This window comes from Mauremys mutica, chromosome 1 (assembly GCF_020497125.1).
Source record: "Mauremys mutica isolate MM-2020 ecotype Southern chromosome 1, ASM2049712v1, whole genome shotgun sequence".
Classification (NCBI taxonomy): Eukaryota; Metazoa; Chordata; order Testudines; family Geoemydidae; genus Mauremys; species Mauremys mutica.
Window position 1 is genome coordinate 129,348,179 of NC_059072.1, and position 19,078 is coordinate 129,367,256.

A 19,078-nucleotide genomic window follows, 5' to 3' on the forward strand; every position below is an offset into this window, starting at 1 on the left:
AACCCAAAAGACTGAGGAGAGAGTCACAGTGAGGCTACCAAGAGCCAGCCTAGCTGCACTTTTGAATCCAGAGAGTCACAAGGATGATCCAACCATCCTTGGTGTGGATACTTATAAGAATACCCTTGTTTATTTAGTTTGATATTGTCTTTTAAGATGGCTACTGATTTCAGTGCTGGACCACCCATTACAGACTGCGCCTAAAGTCACTATTTGCCTAGGCACGTGCTGGGAGGGAGCAGTATGGTACATATTGGCTGTAAATGTTGGACGGGAGATAGAATTTATGTATTATTAATTTTGTCTTGTATTATCCCAATTCTGTTTTTTCCATTGTCCCCTACCCTGAATTTTCAATACCTAATAAAGCCCGTTACTGTTTTATCACTCTGGGAATTGATAGGGTTTTTGGTGCTCTAACACTCCTGTGTATGAGATTGGGTGATGAATATTTTACAAGGGGCAGGCCTTCTATGTTCTCTGCACTAGAAGGCGTTTCCTTCTGTGGAGGTACCAGGCGCCCTGATAGGTGAACCCAGAACCCATACCCCTGAGGAGAAAAGAGAGAATGCTGTAGTCATGCCACTAGATTGAGTTACATATATGTGCATTTGCTGTAGATGCATCCAGAAGATCTATCACACTATCCGTTCAAAGGATGACATTTGAAACAGTATTCAATGCCAATTACTGACAGAATTTGGTATGTGTGGCCATTATATTGGTAAGAAATAGCCACGTGTTCTAAGGACGTGTTTAAAGATTGGTTTATTCCTGAATGTTTATGATAAGATACACATTTAAAACACAAACTTGTAGAAAATGTGTTCCCACAATACTGTGTGATTGACTCACATCAAAAATACTCCGCAAATATACAATAATGTCAGAAGCTTAGTATAGTAAAACCCCACTTTTCTGAACAGAAGGGGGAACCTGGAATTTATTAGATAAACAGGGACTCAACTAAGGAGAATGTTTCCATGCAAAAGATGAACATACAATGAAAACACATAAAATTAGAATTGAGGGAGAGGGGATCTGTTGTACATCAGTTTTGTACAGCAAACGAGTTACAGGGATAGAAAATACATTTTTCCTAACAAAGGTCTATGCATTTAATAATGCTTGATGTGATAAAACAAGTCCTTTCTTCTTGCCTGTACCCATTTATCTGACATTCATTACTTAGTAAAACTTAACATATTGACCAACATGCAAACAAAGTAGCAAAATATACCAGAATTCCACTAAATGCACAGTCTGAATACACAACAAATTGTATAGGTCAAAGGTATTTGCTGATTCTTTTAAGAACCTTACAGTATTGTATTTAAATTGTCTTTATTAGGGAAATGTAGTTTTGAAACCGTTTTTTTGCTTGCCAAATCAAATTATTATAAATTGTCCTATCTTTTCTTTCAATGTAACATTTCTCATCCTTTAGGTTATGATTCATGAAGAAGCCTTACCAGCAGTATCTAAGCAGGGGTATACATGCCATGAACCTGCTCCCTGTCCATTTCTAGTCTTCCATTATAGTGGATTTGCTCAGCCATTTGCAGCTGGCTTGTTGTCCCAGGCAGCTATTGAACTGAGTCCTGACCTGCTGCCTATGAAATGTTATAGGAACTGATGCCTAATTTAAAATACTATGGAAACTGTCTCAAAGGATTCTGAGGTAAATCTGAGGAGGACCAATAGTGAGTGGCTGTATGTTGAGAATTCCCTAATGTCACAAGTTAACTCAGAATATTTATGAGCACTGATTTGGGAAATATTAGAGGATAAATTATTATTGTTATTATACTGTTTTTTAAAAACCATTCTTATTGCACATAAAAACCTGCATTACTCATATGACAAGATAAACCATTTTCTTGCCGTTTATTTTTTTGGTCTTTAGCCCTAAGTGTCGGTGGCTATACCTCTGAGCTTGCCCATATAGTACGCTATTTAAAAGATCTGGATCACTTGCTGATGGTGTCCTACAGGTGATAAAATACCATATCCTTCTGATCTTATGAACTAGAAAAGTAATCACCTCTGCTTCATCAGATGGTTCTTCATATACAGGTTGTTTCATATCCTCATAGGCAGACATAATCACAGCTTGAAATAAATTGATCAAGACACAGATCATCACCAGCATAAAGGAGGCTAGGAAAAGACCACCCAGCAACCGGTTGGATGTAAAAGCAGTGTCCTTAAAAGCTGAAACACAATAGGAGAAGACAGTCTGAGCTGAATGAATCATATTATTATAATTCCATTCATGTTGGCCAAACACTAGGTAGCCAAAAGCCATGTATACAAAAAAGTACACTGCCACCACAAGTGCCATAGAACAGATTCCAGGAAGAGCTGCCAAGATGGATCTTTGTGCCAGACGCACATCATAAAAGAATCTGGAATACCTGAGAGTTTTCAAAACTATGAGAAATGCCAAAAAGCCCATAATTATCCTCAAGGTCTGATCTACATGAGAAACTGTATGGAAAGGAATAAAATCATTTGGATTAAGTAAGTAAAACTTTACTATATCAGCCCCCATCTTAAATTTGATGACTTGCAGGAAAACAAAAAAGAAAAACACCGACTTTAGACCAAAATTGATTAAATTGGAAACATTTTTAATATACTTTGTCCTTTCTTGGCGTATGATGTGAATTTCATCCATGATATAAATGAGGAGAAAAGCAAGAACAGTTATAAACACAAAAATTTGTGTTCTGCTTTGCTGCTGGAAAATTGGGAGCGTGAAAGAATGTACTGACAAGCTTGTGTTTATGAGCCCAAAATGAGAAACTTCAAATATTACTGAGATGCTGCAAAATAAATGTACATCTGGGTTAAATGTAGTTAGTTCAATAATCACAGCCCATGTCTCTTCATCAAGCCAATTGCTATTTTGTAAAACATTCAGCCTTTTTGTTGAATTAGGCCGCTGTTCTGCAGGGAAGAAGTAAAAAGTGTATCCCCCTGGTCCATATGTGTATAATTCTCCATATGAGTAATACACCCACTGATTTCTGTTTGACTGGTACGTAAACCCTACATAGTTGTCAGTGTCACTAGTAACAGATCTGTTGGCACCCTTTGTCCAGGACCCAACATAGTCTCCTCTCTCTTCAGGGTCACTGCCATATTTATGAAGACAATGGCTTTTACTGATCACAAATTTATTTACAAAGCTGTGAGGATGGAAACATTTTTTCTCAGTACTTTTCGCCCTTACTTGTCTCATCCTTGGCAAACCTAGGATTTTGGACCAGCTATCAGAAAGAAAAGTTGGTTGGTGGTTATTGTGGATCAAAGGCAAAAAGACATTATTCACCCACAAGTAAATGTGTTCTAGTTTATCCACGTTGGAGAGCTTGAGAGAGAATTGTTTATGAATAACTTGATTGTAGTAAAAGCTATTGGTGTTTTCTGTGGAGTAGGCAATATTTAATACTAGGGTTAAAAAGACAAAGTGACTGACAATGTCTTTTAGGAAGATGAAAACTTTGCTTTTAATTTTCTCTCTTTTCCTCATGATTGTGATTTCATCCTCTTCTAAGGGCTGATACTGCTTAGTGCCTCTGAGTCTGATAATTCCATAGTGCATCTCTCTCATCTCATCTGCATCCATAGTTACTTCATCCAACCTAATCTCAAGGAAATTATCCCTGGTTGACCATGGGATGTTTTCACAGTACTTTGGATAAATTGTACCCAGGGCTGAGAAAAGAATGATTTTTAGGGTTTGAAGAAGAAGCACACTCTCAAAAAATGAGGTTGTTGATGCTAAAAGCCACTCTAATGATGTTTTGTAGCCATAGGACAGACCATATAATACGATGAAAAATGATGACACCCCCGCTACAGCTATGACCAATATCCAAGAGACATAGACACACCACCAACAAAAAGTTATCTGTGGCCTTTTGCGAAAGAGCATGAAGGGGATGTTTAGTGGTTTTCTTTCTTTCTGAATGCTGGCATCCTTTTCTTCTGCATAATTATTACTGAAATTGGAGTTTGGCGGTTGGGTCTGTTGTGCTTTAGCCTCTGCAGTTGAAGTATCAGCTGCATTTTCCTCCTCTGCTGCAATTGCATTTGCAGCACCCTCAGAGATTGTGCAATTACTCCACATTTTTGGTGTTCTTTGCTTTCTTTTCTTATCAAAATACTGCAAACTATACGAATCATTAGCATTGGAACAGTTCTCTAGAGAATTGCTACTCACAGATTGTGTAGAAGCTTCTGTAAGGTACCATTTTTGCAGGCGTTCCTTCCAGTTCCTAAGGTTTCCAGACATGAAGGGTGAACTTTCCTTTGGGTGATTCTGAGCTGCACCATGTGGAGAAGGCTCCTTCTGTGAATACTTAAACAAGGCAGTTATAATCATTTGCACAGGGATGGTAACCAAAGCACTTTCAATTCCTATTATTATTGATATCAAATATCGTAAGTGTATTGAAACAACTTCTTTATTTTTGTCGGCATTAAAGAACATAATGTTAATAAGCAGGGTACACAATAGTACTGCTAAACAGCAAGATAATCTTTGGAGTCTGTTGAAAGAGCCAGTGACAACCTGAGCAAAAACAGATAACCATATGTGACTATCTACGAGGTCATTGGCAATATTTATTAAAAAATAGTCCATTTTGGCCAAAGGTACTCTTGGATGTGTAACAACAAATGTCCTTTCTAGTATGCGATCGTCCTTATCAAGAGCAAGCCATTTCCTGCAAATAAACAGCCAGAACTCTTTAGTATACATATTTTCAACTTTTACTCTACTTAAGAACCAGTCAGGAGAAGAACCTCCGTTATTGTGCCAGACCCTAAGGGAATAAATGTCTCCTAAATCATTCTTGGTAGTTAGCAGAAAAGTATCAATGCCTCCTCGAATGAATGATGGATAATTCAGGTGCCGTAAGTGATGCACGTCACTGGTGCCATTTTGGCCTATGAGTTGGAGAAAAACATCTGCTGTGGTTCCAGCTCCCAAGCGACTGCCTGTGTATAAAGTGACCAAGTAGCACACTTTATCAAAGGGGTCATTGTCTTGCAGGACTATAACTTTGTCCCTGCTAACTTTATCAGTCCGGTCTTTTCTCAGGGCCCAGAGAGCTAGGAGAAAATAGACTAAAAAAATGAAAAGCACTGTTAAGAGGGTCACCATGTTTTTGTGTATTTTTGCTAAAAGGGATTTTTCCAGATCCACTGGGTTGGGGACCACAAATACTTTAGAGGCCAAGAACTTGATATCGAATTTGGAGGAACTGGGTATGGTGCGGCTTGCTGTTCCCTTGGTGTGCTGCTTCACCTTGCAGATGCAATGTACCCTTTGCCAGCTGGTAAGAGGGCCAAGAACGCATGTACCTTCTTTCCACTGACTCTGCACTCCATCTAGGTCTAAGCAGACAGCATTAAAAAGGGAGATGCTCACCAATCTGTTGTTTCTGGACCTTACAATAGATTGTGATTGCAAGATAATGGAAATGTTCCATTTATCTGTCCCACTGCCTGGGGCTGTGGCCCTCAGCAGTGACTGTGGGAGACAGATAACATAAGGAGCCTTAATCGCACAATCTATGTTATTTGACTTATTCCCACTTGCAACTGCAGGCTCATTGTGAGAAGCAAAAAAAGAAGCTATAGGAGAGGTGTGGGTGACATTAACACCTAAGTATATAAATAACCTGAAAGAAACTTTTAATTTAGTCAAAATCTGGATAAATATATCCTTGGAGTTTCTGTTCACTTCAAAACTAAATCCTCCAGTTGTTTTTGGGAGGGTTTTATCAGGCCCTATTGTCAATTTAAAAGCTGCAGACTTCTTGTCTTTTCTAGCAATAATCACTTCTGCTACTGCAGGCATGATCCCTATTATGTCACCATTCACCTTGGTTCCTGTCATTTTGAACCCCGTGACTGTTGTCACAATATCTGACCTATATGCCAACCAAGGGAAGGGGTTCTCTTCAAACTCATAAAATACAGTGGAAATTACAGCATCTATTGGCAATTCCGAATGATCCCCCTGCTTCAGTGTTGGATAAAAGCAATTCTTGCAGTCTTTTTTGGCGGAGAAAGTATTTGTGACATCCCACTTTTCATCTTTATTTAAATTAATGTTCCAGCTTTTGGCCTCCATTACAGTTTCATTTTCTCCAGGGACTTTGCCTTGTAAGACTATTTCTGCTAAAGTCTCCATGACAGAGAAGGTTTGTTTAACTGCATGCACATTCACATTGCTGAGGTCTAAAAGAGAAGCTTTCAGGACATTGGACAGGCCTGTTAGTATACCAGTGCTCAGAAGCTCTGTTTGTTCAGACCCAAGGCTTTTATCCCTGAATCTTTTTAGTGCTTCACTCACTTCTTTCAATTTTTGAATGGCAAGCTGTTGTGATGCTCTATTTACTTCAGTGACTTCCTGTGTTAATTCAGAAATACAAGCAACTACTTGATTTACTTCTATTATGTTGGTAGTAGGAATACTCAAAGACTGATTAAGAAGGCTTTCCCTAAATTCAGCCTTAGACACCTGGATAGTTGGTGCAGTTTTAATATCATTTAAAATTGAGGCAACCATATAAACCAAATAGCCTACATTTAAATAATCTCCAATTTGAAGCAAAGATGTCATTGGTGCACTTGATCCACTGGTTAAAGCAAGCAGTTCATTGAGCATAATATCTGGCGGTCTACTTTTGGCTGGATCCTGCACTGTTGTGTGTAAAGTTACTTGGGAAAATGCCCCAAGGGAATCATACACTTGAACATAGATTGTCAAAGTATACTTCTTAGATGGTACACCAATGGGGAGAAAAGATGGAGGAGTTTTAGGCTGATAGCCAAAATATACTATTGTCCCCAATGTATTCTCCTCTAAAGAAGTTATTCTACTGCTTTTCAATAAATCTGAGGCTGCTATTACTTTATACGTAAGAGGTAAATTTTTATCCGAAAATCCACTACACTGAACAATGAATTTTGTCAGGAATGCAACACCCCTGGTTGGATTGACAGTACACTTTCCAATCCTAGGTGCAGAATTTACATAAAATGAGTACCTGTAGGTTGATGACCTACCACCCCAAGTGGTTATTTTTAGGAGAAGAGTGTATGACTGGTCTGCAATATTCATAAAAGTCAAAGCATGTATAGACAGGTATGCACTAGACTTCCCTGTTGAAGTTTTGGAAGCCCAATCAAATTTTACTTCAGTGAAACTTCCTGAAAAAAGTGACCAGTGATAGACTGGTCGACTAGTCATTCTACAGTTTAGGCATTTTCCAGACAATGTAAATCTATCTGTTGGAATTACAATTTTACCACAATTTTCAATGCATGTAACATTCAGAACAGGTGGAGATCCAGGCCGCACACTTATGGTTTGGTCAGCATAACTCTTTCTGTTATCTTTTTGAATGACCAAACGAAAATGGTACACAGTATTTCCTTGAAGGGTTTCTGGCAAAACAGTTTGAGTAGGACCAGAAAACTTTATCCATTTCAAATCTACCTGGTTTGGATGACAGGTCCCATTTGTACTCACTGTCATGTTTGCATAATCTGATACACGTTTTGTACAGTACCACATAAATGTGAGCCCCTCTAATCGGTCCACTGAATCAGGATCAGAGGAAGTAGATCCATCCAGAGTCCAATGATCAGAAAAACCCACTGTCCGGAAGGTGCCTCCAGCAATGACTGCCACCAGGTCACTCTTCTCAATCTGAACAAAAACTGTATCTGAGCCTTCCACAACACCCTCAGATGCAGTTATTTTAACAGAGAAATTAAACAGATACAAGCCATAATCTAAACTAAAGCTGGGAATTTGTAAAATGAGCATCTGTCTTCTCCAGATGAGGGGTGGATTTAAAGGTTTTGTCCAGTCTGGAATAGTCGTGACATTCTGAACACCATAGATTTTCCAGATTGCATCAGTACGTACAAGATCTGTGCAGTTTACTTGCAACTTGGCATACAGGATAAGTTGTAACCCTTTTTTAGTACGTATGATGGGGTAAACAAGATCAGGCTTCTGGATTCTCAAACGCTCTATGAAACAAGGTTTTTTCTGACAAGACACCAGTGACTCCATGACCTTTGAAGCATAAGTGTTGACTGTGACTTTTAAAACAGCAGGTGTAAGTCCACTTCTGGTACAATTCACTTTTGCCACAAACCCTGTGTATAGGGCAGGATTAAAAGGTAAAACAGAGCGACGGACAAAGTGGGCTGCATTTCTGACATGATCATCATAAGTATAAGTATTGTTCTGGATGAGGTACTCTTTTCTTGACCCAAACAACTGCAGGTTGAAGGTCCACTCACACTGCAGCATCGGATGTTGCACAGGAATAAACCACACAATGTAGATCAAACTCCGCAAAAAAGAAGGACCACTGTTGAAAATGTGGACTTCTATATCTCTGTCCACTAGAGACCTGAACAGGGCTCCTTTCCGGTTCAGATACAAGTGCATGTTGAACTTGTACCACTGCAACTTCACAAACTCAATAGTGAGTAAGAAGGAAAGGCTCTGCTGCTGGAAGAATATATAATGGGTGTTGAAGCCATCATCAGGGGCACTGGCATTGTTTGCTTGGGTGGTGTAATAAAGTCCATGGTTGCGGCTAAAAATATAAGTGCCAGTCTTGGTCTTCTGGGCATTAAGGGTGAGGTACGTGGGAGTTTCACTGTTCACTGTCAGGCCCAGTGTAGCATTGGAGAAACTCAGCTCCCCTGCTAGATCCCCAAACCACTCTCCATCAACATGGAAGTAGATGCTGGCCAGCGCCATTTCATTAGCCTGCCGGGGCATGGAGTCAGCACAGAAGTTGCTCCGCAAAGCATAAGGATTATAGGAGGCTGACCAGCGCTCCGTCCCCTGCATGTCCAGCAGCCTATATGCCAATGTCCTGGGGCCAAGGGGCTGTAGGCTCCAGGAGAGGCTGAGGGGCTGGTAAGGAAGGCTAAACAGCTTAGAGTGGGCACTGAGGACATGCAGCAGAGCTGGCTCCACCCTGAGGGTGAGGCTGAGGCTGATCTGAGGCCCCTGCTCCATGCTGATTGAGGCAATGTAGAGACCACGGCGGGTATAGTGCACGGTCAGGCGGTAGCTGTAGTAGGAGGCACAGACCTGGTGCAATTCAGCTCTTGGGTAGGCAGCGGGTGGGAGCAGCTTGTGGTGCTGGTTGCTAGGAATGAGGAGTGCAGCAGGGCTGCCCCCGCGGCTGCTGAAGCGGTAGCGCCAGCGTGAGCTCTTCAGGCGTGCACACCAGCCCAGCTGCACGGGCTGCCACTCGAGGATGGGGGGTTCCGGTGGCCAAAGCAGGAAGAGCCGCACATCCTGCCCGGACACCTCGATGCTCAGGTTGCGGTGCAGGCACGTGGGCACGGCACACGAGGCCGACGCACACTGCACCGTGATGTGGCTTGAGGCCCAGGGTGGAGCAGGGCCCCCCCCAGCCAGGCCTGGCCCCAGCACTGCCCTGCCTGACCAGCGAGACGTGTCCTGCACCCAGGTCGAGTCCCGGTACCAGCGGCAGCGCGGTGGGGGTGGCAGGTGTGTCTCCCCGTCCTGGGCTCGTGACACTGCTCCCGGGGCCCGCGTATAACGCAGCTCGATGGGCCCATCCCACAGGCACGAGGCCCAGACCGCGTTGTCCTGGCGCCGATAGACTCGCCCGTGCGGGTCCGAGCAGGTGACCAGCAGTGGCGGGAGCTGGAAGCGCGGGGGGGCTGCAGCAGCCCGGCCCGCCGGGGGGCCGCAGCAGCCCAGGAGCGGCAGGAGGAGGCTGGGGAGCAGCAGCGGCGGCGGCATGGTGGTGGCGGCGGGGCCAAGGGGAGAGCCCTGGCCCGGGAACGGACATCTCCCAACGGCTCCAACTGCCACCGAGCAGCCGCTGCGCCGCCCGGAATCCCCCGCTGCGCCCCCCGGTGCGGGCCTGTCCCCGCCCCCCGCGTTTCATGCGGCGCCCAAATTCCTCCCTTCCCCGATCTGGGGCTCAGGGCCGGGCTGGGCCGGGCTCTCCCGCAGCCGGCTGGCGGCGATGCGCCCCGGCCCCAGGGGCCGCTGCCCGCTCAGCAGAGCCCGAGCCGCCCATGCCCGGCCCCGCCTGGCCCGGGGAGGTGTCTCCCTGCGGGGGGCGGGCCCGGCCCAGTCCCGCAGCCCGAGGGCAGAGAAGGGGCCGGGAACATGGTGCCGCTGAGAGACTGCAAGGTGAGGGGGGGGGGCGCTGCGATGGGCTGGGGGGGGGTCTCTCCTCCCAGGGGCAGGTTCGTGGCCCCCCTCCCCACAACAACCTGCCCCCGGCCGCACCCGCAGTGACATGGGGCTGGACGGGACCGGACCGGGAGCGGCGGCGGCGGCTCAGTCCGGTTCCCGGCGCGGGCAGTGCCCAGTAAACCTCGAGCCTCCCGAGCGGCGATTGTCCCGCCTGATCTTACAGACCATGAATCCGAGCGGCCGTTTGCTCTGCGCAGACACAGGGGTTTTGTGGCGGCGACTTTCCCCTTATTAAGAGTCCAGGCTCCTGGGTCCCAGCCTGCCTTCTGCAAGCACCTCACCTCTCCCTGCCTCAGGCTCCCCGGCTTAAAGGGGGCGGGGGGGGGGGGGTAACGTACAGTACACGTGTCTCACAGGGCTGCTAGACACACCAGGGGGTGAAGTCATATCTTTCAGTGGGCTGACTTCTGGTGGCGTCCAGCTACATCAGGGGTGGACAAACTACAGGCCGCCAGCGAGCTCCCGCTGGGGAGCAGGGCCTGGGGCTTGCCCCGCTCTGGTGCTCCAGCTGGGGTGCAGGGCCGGGGGCTGCTCCACGCAGGCCCCACAAACCATGGCATGGCCCCACTCTGGCTCCTGTGTACTCCAATGGCCCCATCAGGTGCTCCAATGGGAACTGCGGGGATGGTGCCTGTAGATGGGGCAGCGTGCAGAGTCGCCTGGCCGTGCTTCCGTGTAGGAGCCAGAGAAGGGACATGCCGCTGCTTCTGGGAGCCGCTTAAAGTAAGCGCCGCTCAGAGCCTGCACCCCTGAGCCTCTTCCAATGCCTCAACCCCCTACCCCAGCCCTAATCCCCCTCCCACCCTCTGAACCCCTCGGCCCTAGCCCAGAGCACCCTCTTGCACCCCAAACTCCTCATCCCCAGCCCTACCCCAGAGCCCGCACCCCCAACCAGAGCCCTCACCCCCTCCCACACCCCAACCCCAATTTTGTGAGCATTCATGGCCCGCCGTACAATTTCTATTCCCAGATGTGGTCCTCGGGCCAAAAAATTTGCCCACCCCTGAGCTACATAGAGCTCTTCTTCAGCTCTCTGTAACTCAAAAGCTTGTATGTTTCACCAGTAGAAGTTGGTCCAATAAAAGATATTACCTCAGCCACCTTGTCTGGCCAATATTCCGGGGCCAACATGGCTACAACAGTGCAAGGAATCACAGGGATGCTCTATTGCTACCTGTGTGTGTGAAATGTTTTGAGACATTTGGGCGAAAAATTTTATTCGTGTCCTGTCCAGCTAGGGTGGGGGTGGGGGAAATGTGAATGATCAAGCACAATATCTATAATGGGAAATGGGGGAGAGTGAAATTGACTGAACTTTTCAGCATATAGTGGAAAGCTGGAAAGGGAGAGGAGGCTCAGACCCCCTTTCCCTATTTGTGCTATTGCTCCATACAAAGTTTATAGCTGGCAGTACAACTTATTGCAGTTCTACTAATCTCTGCTTCTCCCCATAAGCACTGTCCACACCATCCTGCTTTCTAAAAAGCTTCCTGCCATTGCTAACACAGAAACAGCTCTCCTAGGGTGTACATCTAGACTACCCGCTGTATTGGCGGGTAGTGATCAATTTCTCGGGGATCGATATAGCGCGTCTCATCTAGACATGATATATCGATCCCCGAAAGTGCTCCCGTCGACTCCGGAACTCCACCAGCGTGAACGGCGGTAGTGGAGTCGACAGGAAGCCGCAGACGTCGATCCTGTGCCGTGAGGATGAGATGTAAATCGATCTAAGATACTTCGACTTCAGCTACACTATTCATGTAGCTGAAGTTGTGTATCTTAGATCGATCCCCCCCCATAGTGTAGACCAGCCCCCAGTGTTAACAATGGTGGGAGCACTAGTGCAGACAAAGCCCAAAGAGATCTGCATAACAGGATAGATATAATGCTGTCTGCCAAGGGTACCTTTTCTACTCCAGTATTCCACCTGTGAAGTTAGGGTGACCAGATGTCCCGATTTTATAGGGACAGTCTTGATTTTTGGGTCTTTTTCTTATATAAGCTCCTATTACCCCCCACCCCCAGTCCCCATTTTTCAGATTTGCTGTCTCGTCACCCTATGCGGAGTTAGCATCAGAAGCACTGGAATATTTTTCAGAAACAAGGCTAGTGCAGGCAAAGTCTTACTATCAATATGTATGCAGATTTATACAGCATACCTACCTCTTTTCCTTTCTTTGTTGCTGGTGTTTTTTGCCATATTTCTGTACACAGTACAAATACTAAACAAAAGTTGTAAATTTGGATTCCAGAATAGTCTTTTTAGACCTGTACTTTGAACACTCAATTTACTTAAATTACTTGCATGTGATCTTTAATCCAATCACACTGAGGAAACCTTGACATTGTTAATTAAAATAGATGTCTCTGCCAATTGCTTCAAATTTCCACACTTGAGTTCATGGTTAGAATCAGCAAATATTTTAGACTGTAAAATGAAGCTAGGTAAAAAACTGCAAAATATATAAGGAATATTCTTCCATTAGCAGGAGAATATATTAAATGGCTCCATCTGTATTTTCTGTAAATTCTATGTAATGGAAGAAAAACCGAGTTTGACTGTAGTTATTTGTGTAGCTCTTAAGTGTGCCTAGCATTATGCAATGGATAATATGTGTTAACATGAGTCTCTGCCCATAGAACCTTGTAGTCTTAATAGTGATACCAGTATAGAAAGGGAGAGTGGGAAGTGGCCTGTGTATTTAGAGAGCTTTTTGGATATAAAGTTTAAAAATGTCATTTAGGTGGCAAAATCAAGCACTTGAAAGTTAGGAAATGAGATTTAAGGTTTCCCATCCAACCTTCATTCCACCTCTTTGTGTATCCATCCTGTGGAAAAGAAATATTATGTAATTAAAGACTGCATGTATATGCACAAGGGAGCAGAATTAAGGTATCATGGGCAATCTGATGGCAAATTAGGAGTTATCGTTAGATTTCTCATTTGACTATTGGAATTGTTTTAGGAATACCCCTGAGGACATTCATGACCAGTTCACCACAGCCAACCACCCTATTGTGTAAAACATACATCACCTCATCCAGCTAATAAAAGATCTTATTTTAATCTTCCTGCTTATAAATCACCCTGATGGATCTGAAACCTCTGTTATCACAATGAGATGTTTGCCATGGAGTTTATAGACTGAGGCTGTTATATAATCTGTGTGTAAAATTGTGCACCGCATAATTCAGTGTTTATGTGTTATATTTTAGCCTTATCAAATGTCCATACTAGTCCTATAAATTAATCCTTAGGTCAAATATTTTGCTGGCATAACACAGATGATTTCCGAGGATTTACGCCAGCAGATAATTTGGGCCCCCAGTGTCACTGGTGGTATTGGTTTGATATTACCTTTATTACCTTTATAGGAAGCAAAGCAAGGATTTTATTTTGCCACATAACCATTTTGAAAGGGGTCTATCTGAAGAGATGGGACTAGTATACAATTTGAAGGTTAAAGAGAGACTGATCCTAAAATTACAAGACCCATAGCATATCTGGATCCTCCATATTATTGTGCAATTTGCCTTGTCTTTCTTCCACCACTACCATTCCATCCTTTCTATCCCCATTAAGAGGATTCCTCAAATATAATTTTAGTTGAATGAAAGCCTCACATAGCTTCTCAAGTTGTCTTGTAAACTTTTTTAAGTAGATGAAATGAAATTGCCGATAACCTTCTTTCAATTCTTATACCTCAGCTTACATGACATCTGGAAAATCAGTGTATTCAGTAAACAGTCTCACATCTTGTTTAGAGAGATAAGGTGGGTGAGGTGATATGTTTTATTGTACCATCTTCTGTTGGTGAGAGAGACAAGCTTTTGAACTACACAGAGCTCTTCTTCAGTCTGGAAAAGGTGCTAATATCCTGGGACCAACACAGCTATGACAACACTGCATACTCACATCTTGTTTTTATATAGGCTTGGCAGGATACTGGACTTGTCCTATCCACCACTAGTAATGAGGCCTGCAAAATGTTTGATGCTACACTGACTCAGGTATGGAAGAGTTTTGATAAAACTTGCGTTGAAGGGACTGACAAGCATAAAAATAGTGTTTGTGGCAGTTAATTTTTGAATTGTTTATCCTTTTTATTAATTAAATGGAGAGAGTCCGGTTAAACAATGTATTTTTAAGAAACAGATTCCCTCATTTATTGATGACATTAGATAATTATATCTGAAAAAATTTACAGGAGTACTTGTGGCACCTTAAAGACTAACAAATTTATTTTAGCATGAGCTGCAGCTCACGAAAGCTCATGCTAAAATAAATTTGTTAGTCTTTAAGGTGCCACAAGTACTCCTGTTCTTTTTGCGGATACAGACTAACACGGCTGCTACTCTGAAACCTGAAAAAATTTAGTCTCACTGTTCCCATTTATCTTTCTACTTTTGAGTTCACTCAATTGAGACAATGAAAACAAACTTAATTTGTCCTAATTTCTAGTCAGTTTCACTCTTTATTATAGTATGTCACATGGACCAATGATAAGAGTCTAGGAGGCATTGAAGGATCTCTCTCCAAGTTACTAGCAGCAGATCCAACTTTTAGTAAGTATACCTTTTTAATGGTTATCACTGAGGCTGAACATACAGTACAGTAATTTTATATGGTTAACTTATTTTATACTACTCCTGGTGGAATTCTGTGCCAAAAAATGCAAAATTCTACATATTTTATTTATTAAAATAATGCAATATAATCATGCCAGTTTCACTTATTTTGGTAATTTATTTAAACTACCATACAGAAAAAAAATCACAATAACTGTTCAGCATTTCCTAAACACATGAAAGTTAAGTTACAAATACTTGGTAACCAGTACCCTGCATTCCAGTTATAATCCTGGATTTTCATTTCAATTACATTACTTTTAATTTGATGTTTGGTGTTCTGTAAAGTAGCATGTCACTTTAAACTGCTCAGACTTTCACACATGAAAGTCATAGTTTTGCCAGTCATTATCTTGCATTTTTGTTAATGGATAAATAAAATAGATCCTGATTTGGAATCTAACCCCATTGTGCCTCTCTGGCACAGGAGAAAAACAAGAAAGCACACAGCTCTTCCTAGTTGACAATTCCGTTACTGTCATTTACAATAAGGCTCCTTTACACTACTCTGGCAAGGTGAAGGAGCCTTAATGACTAAGAATGGGAACAATTAACTAACAATGGGAATATTAGCACCCTGCCTGCTTAGTTGTTACCTTTCTGCTCTGCCTCAGGGCTTGGCTACACTTACAAGTTGCAGCGCTGGGAGTTACAGCGCTGGTCATGCAGCTGTGGAAGGGCCAGCGCTGGAGTGTGGCCACACTGACAGCTACCAGCGCTGCAGTGTGGCCACACTTGCAGCACTTTCCAGCGCTGTATTGAGAGGTGCATTGTGGGCAGCTATCCCACAGAGCACCTCGTCCCGTTTTGGCGCCGTTTTGGCGCTGAGTATTGTGGGAAGGGGAAGGAAGTGTGCGGGTCATTCCGCTTCCTGTTTGCCAGCGCCCCGTGGTGCATCGCTTCACATCCCAGCATTCACTCTTTCCAGCAGCGTTTGGCGCCATTGTGAGTGTCTTTCTGTTACTCTCTGTGTGAATCGCGATTTCTGTGGCAAATGGAGCCCGATCTGCTGAGGACTCTGCTGATGAGTGTCACCAGCACAACACGTTTGGCAGTCCAGCTATTCCTTCAGCTCCAAAGTGACAGTGAGGATTCCGACGATGATATCAATATGGATTTGCCTGCCGCGTGTGACACTAAAGTGCTTGCGGCATTTACGGAAATGCTCAGCACCGTTGAACGCCGCTTTTGGGCTCGGGAAACAAGCACTGAGTGGTGGGATCACATCGTCATGGAAGTCTGGGATGACGAGCAGTGGCTGCAGAACTTTCGTATGAGAAAAGCCACTTTCATGGGACTGTGTGCTGAGCTCGCCCCCACTCTGCGGCGCAAGGACACAAGATTGAGAGCTGCCCTGACGGTGGAAAAGCGAGTGGCTATTGCAATCTGGAAGCTGGCAACTCCAGACAGCTACCGGTCGGTCGGGAACCAGTTTGGTGTGGGAAAGTCGACCGTGGGAATCGTTTTGATGCAAGTTTGCAAGGCAATTAATCGCATCCTGCTAAGAAAGACCGTGACTCTGGGGAGCGTGCAGGACATTGTGGATGGCTTTGCACACATGGGTTTCCCTAACTGTGGAGGGGCGATAGATGGGACGCATATTCCTATTCTGGCCCCCCCCCACCTGGCATCAGAGTACGTTAATCGGAAGGGGTATTTCTCTATGGTTCTCCAGGCGCTTGTGGATCACCGCGGGCGTTTCATTGACATTTACACAGGCTGGCCTGGAAAGGTGCATGATGCACGCATCTTTCGGAACAGTGGCCTGTTCAGGAAGATGCAGGCAGGGACTTTTTTCCCAGACAGGAAGATCACAGTAGGGGATGTCGAAATGCCCACTGTGATCCTTGGAGACCCCGCGTACCCGTTACTGCCTTGGCTCATGAAACCCTATACAGGGAAGCTTGACAGGAGCAAGGACCGGTTCAACTACAGGCTGAGCCGGTGCAGAATGACTGTGGAGTGTGCTTTTGGGCGTTTAAAAGCCCGCTGGCGTTGCTTGTATGGGAAGCTAGACTTGGGGGAAAGCAGCATCCCCGCGGTTATATGCGCTTGCTGTACCCTCCATAATATTTGTGAAGGGAAGGGTGAAACATTCAGTGAGGCATGGACCACCGAGGTTCAAGTCCTGGAGGCTGAATATGCACAGCCAGAGAGCAGGGCTAATAGAGAGGCCCAGCACAGGGCTACAAGGATTAGGGATGCCTTGAGGGAAGAATTTGAGGCTGAAAGCCAACAATAATGTTTGCTGCCTTGCATGGGAGTGAATTGCACTGCTTACACTGTTATTCTATTATCCATAATAATAATATGATTTGTAGTGCCTCTTTCTTTACTGGGCTAAGGTATCTTTCACTATCTGCTATAATAAAGACTGTTTTCAAAGCCAAGAATTGTTTTATTGAAAAGAAAAAACTTCCTTGACAGACAGACAGACACACAACATTTCATGAACACAAGAGGGCAGGGGTGTGGGTTGGTGAACTGTACAGTCACAAGTTTGCATATGCCCTGTCTGGATTGCTGTTTAATGAATCCTGCACTTCAGGGTTCATATACTGCATGGTGATGGGGGTTGAATGCAGAGGGTAAGGGTGGTGGTAGGTATCAGGGCTGGTTGGGGAACATACAGGTGTTGGAGGCAGCTGGTGGTGGTAAGAACCTGGATGCTGGGGAAAGGTGGTTTGAGCTGACATTGGGGCACAAGGCACAAAGGACGGGGCGGGTGGGGGAGTAGCACGGTAGTGCTCTGCTTGCATGGCAACGAGTGACTCTATAGACTCCGCTTGGCGCTCCAGGATGCTTAGCAGCCGCTCCGTGGTTTTCCTCTTGGCCACTGCATTTCTCTTGCGTGTCCTGCTTTCTTTCTCTCGCCAATCCTTCAAGTCCTTACTCTCTCGAGCAGACTGATTAAGAACAGTTTTCAGCATGTCTTCTTTGCTCTTTCGGGATTTTTTCTCAAATTTTGAAGCCTCTGTGATGTTGAACATCTGGGCAGTCCAGTCAAGGTCACTGTAGAAACAGAAATGACAACATTTAACACGGGCAGCATTGTATCCACTATCTCCAGACATGAATTGTTACACTGAGGGAGTGAGTTCTTATTTAAGCATTCTTTTACCCACACGCATAACACTACAGAAGCCACGACATGGTGAGTGAGCAGTGCTTATATGGGGAGAAGTGGGGCTTGGGTGTAAGAGGGGAGCTGGTTGCTTCGGGTAATCTGGAGTGCTAGAGGGGTTGAGTGAAATGCAGATGCAGGGGTGATCTTATCTCCCTATCTCTTCACTAAAGAGTCTCCCAACATTTTTCACAGGACTTAATCCTGGAAGATGTTTCCCTACTGCGAGTCACTAGGGAACAGCGGGGGGCTCTTTTAGAGCAATGTGGATTCCGCCCGGGACCCTATGCGGCTTGCCTGTGTTCAGAAATGGTCCCCCCACCACTGGCAGAAGAGTGGCGCGGACGCGTCACCGTCACTGGGACAAGGGACACAGTGGCTCTGCCTATAAACCTGCGCAGGCATATTGCCCACGCTCTGGATGAAGCTTTTGCTGAGATAACTGAGGCAGATTACCGCGACGTGATAGACCACATCAACGGGCTATTCCACATCTAGAGGCTGGCATGCATGCAGCCTTAACCCCCCTTCCTCTCCAGAAACATTTCACCCAGAAAATAAAAGCCGCTTACCGGTAACACGCTCCTCTGCTTGTCCTTCTGCAACTGCTGGCTGCTGCGATTGGGTGCTTTCCTCCTGGCTTGAGAAGAGCTCCTGGCTGCATGCCTCCAGGGAATCTGCGGTTTCTTCCCCCATGCCAGGAGCTTCACTCGCGGTTTCCTCCCCCCCCCACGCCTCCGCCTCCGCCGCCTCCTCCGCCTCCTCCTCCTGTCCCCCAGCCTGCTCAGAAGTGTCCATCGTTATCCTGGGATTGGCAGTGGGGTCACCCCCAAGTATCTCATCCATCTCCCTGTAAAAACGGCAGGTCGTGGGAGCAGCTCCGGATCGTCGATTCCCCTCTCGGGCTTTGTAATAGGCACTCCGCAGCTCTTTAATTTTCACCCTGCATTGTACTGCGTCCCGATCATGGCCCCGATCCAGCATGGCCCTTGATATCTGCTCAAAGATATCGTAATTCCTACGGC

General features: G+C 45.1%; 2 protein-coding genes across 3 annotated transcripts in view; one reads left to right on the forward strand and one right to left on the reverse strand.

Moving 5' to 3' along the window:
- Positions 1–753: 753 nt before the first annotated feature.
- On the reverse strand, positions 754–9,911 carry PKDREJ (polycystin family receptor for egg jelly). The gene has a single exon (XM_044995771.1). It carries the CDS (start codon positions 9,830–9,832, stop codon positions 1,856–1,858), a length of 7,977 nt encoding a protein of 2,658 aa, XP_044851706.1. The 5' UTR covers positions 9,833–9,911; the 3' UTR covers positions 754–1,855.
- The window catches only part of LOC123354105 (tetratricopeptide repeat protein 38-like), a 34,938-nt gene continuing 25,461 nt past the window's right edge, over positions 9,602–19,078 (forward strand). Inside the window, exons 1-3 of one of the 2 annotated variants that reach the window (XM_044995794.1) lie at positions 9,602–9,713; positions 14,234–14,311; positions 14,785–14,866. In XM_044995794.1, coding sequence (XP_044851729.1) covers positions 14,288–14,311; positions 14,785–14,866 — 106 coding nt within the window. In that variant the 5' untranslated portion in view covers positions 9,602–9,713; positions 14,234–14,287. Of the gene's footprint in view, positions 9,714–9,807; positions 10,232–14,233; positions 14,312–14,784; positions 14,867–19,078 lie in introns of those variants that run through there. The other variant, XM_044995785.1, reaches the window with a different exon arrangement.

Excerpts from the sequence above, each read along its gene's own strand:
- PKDREJ (XM_044995771.1), bottom strand. The coding sequence starts at position 9,832 with ATGCCGCCGCCGCTGCTGCTCCCCAGCCTCCTCCTGCCGCTCCTGGGC.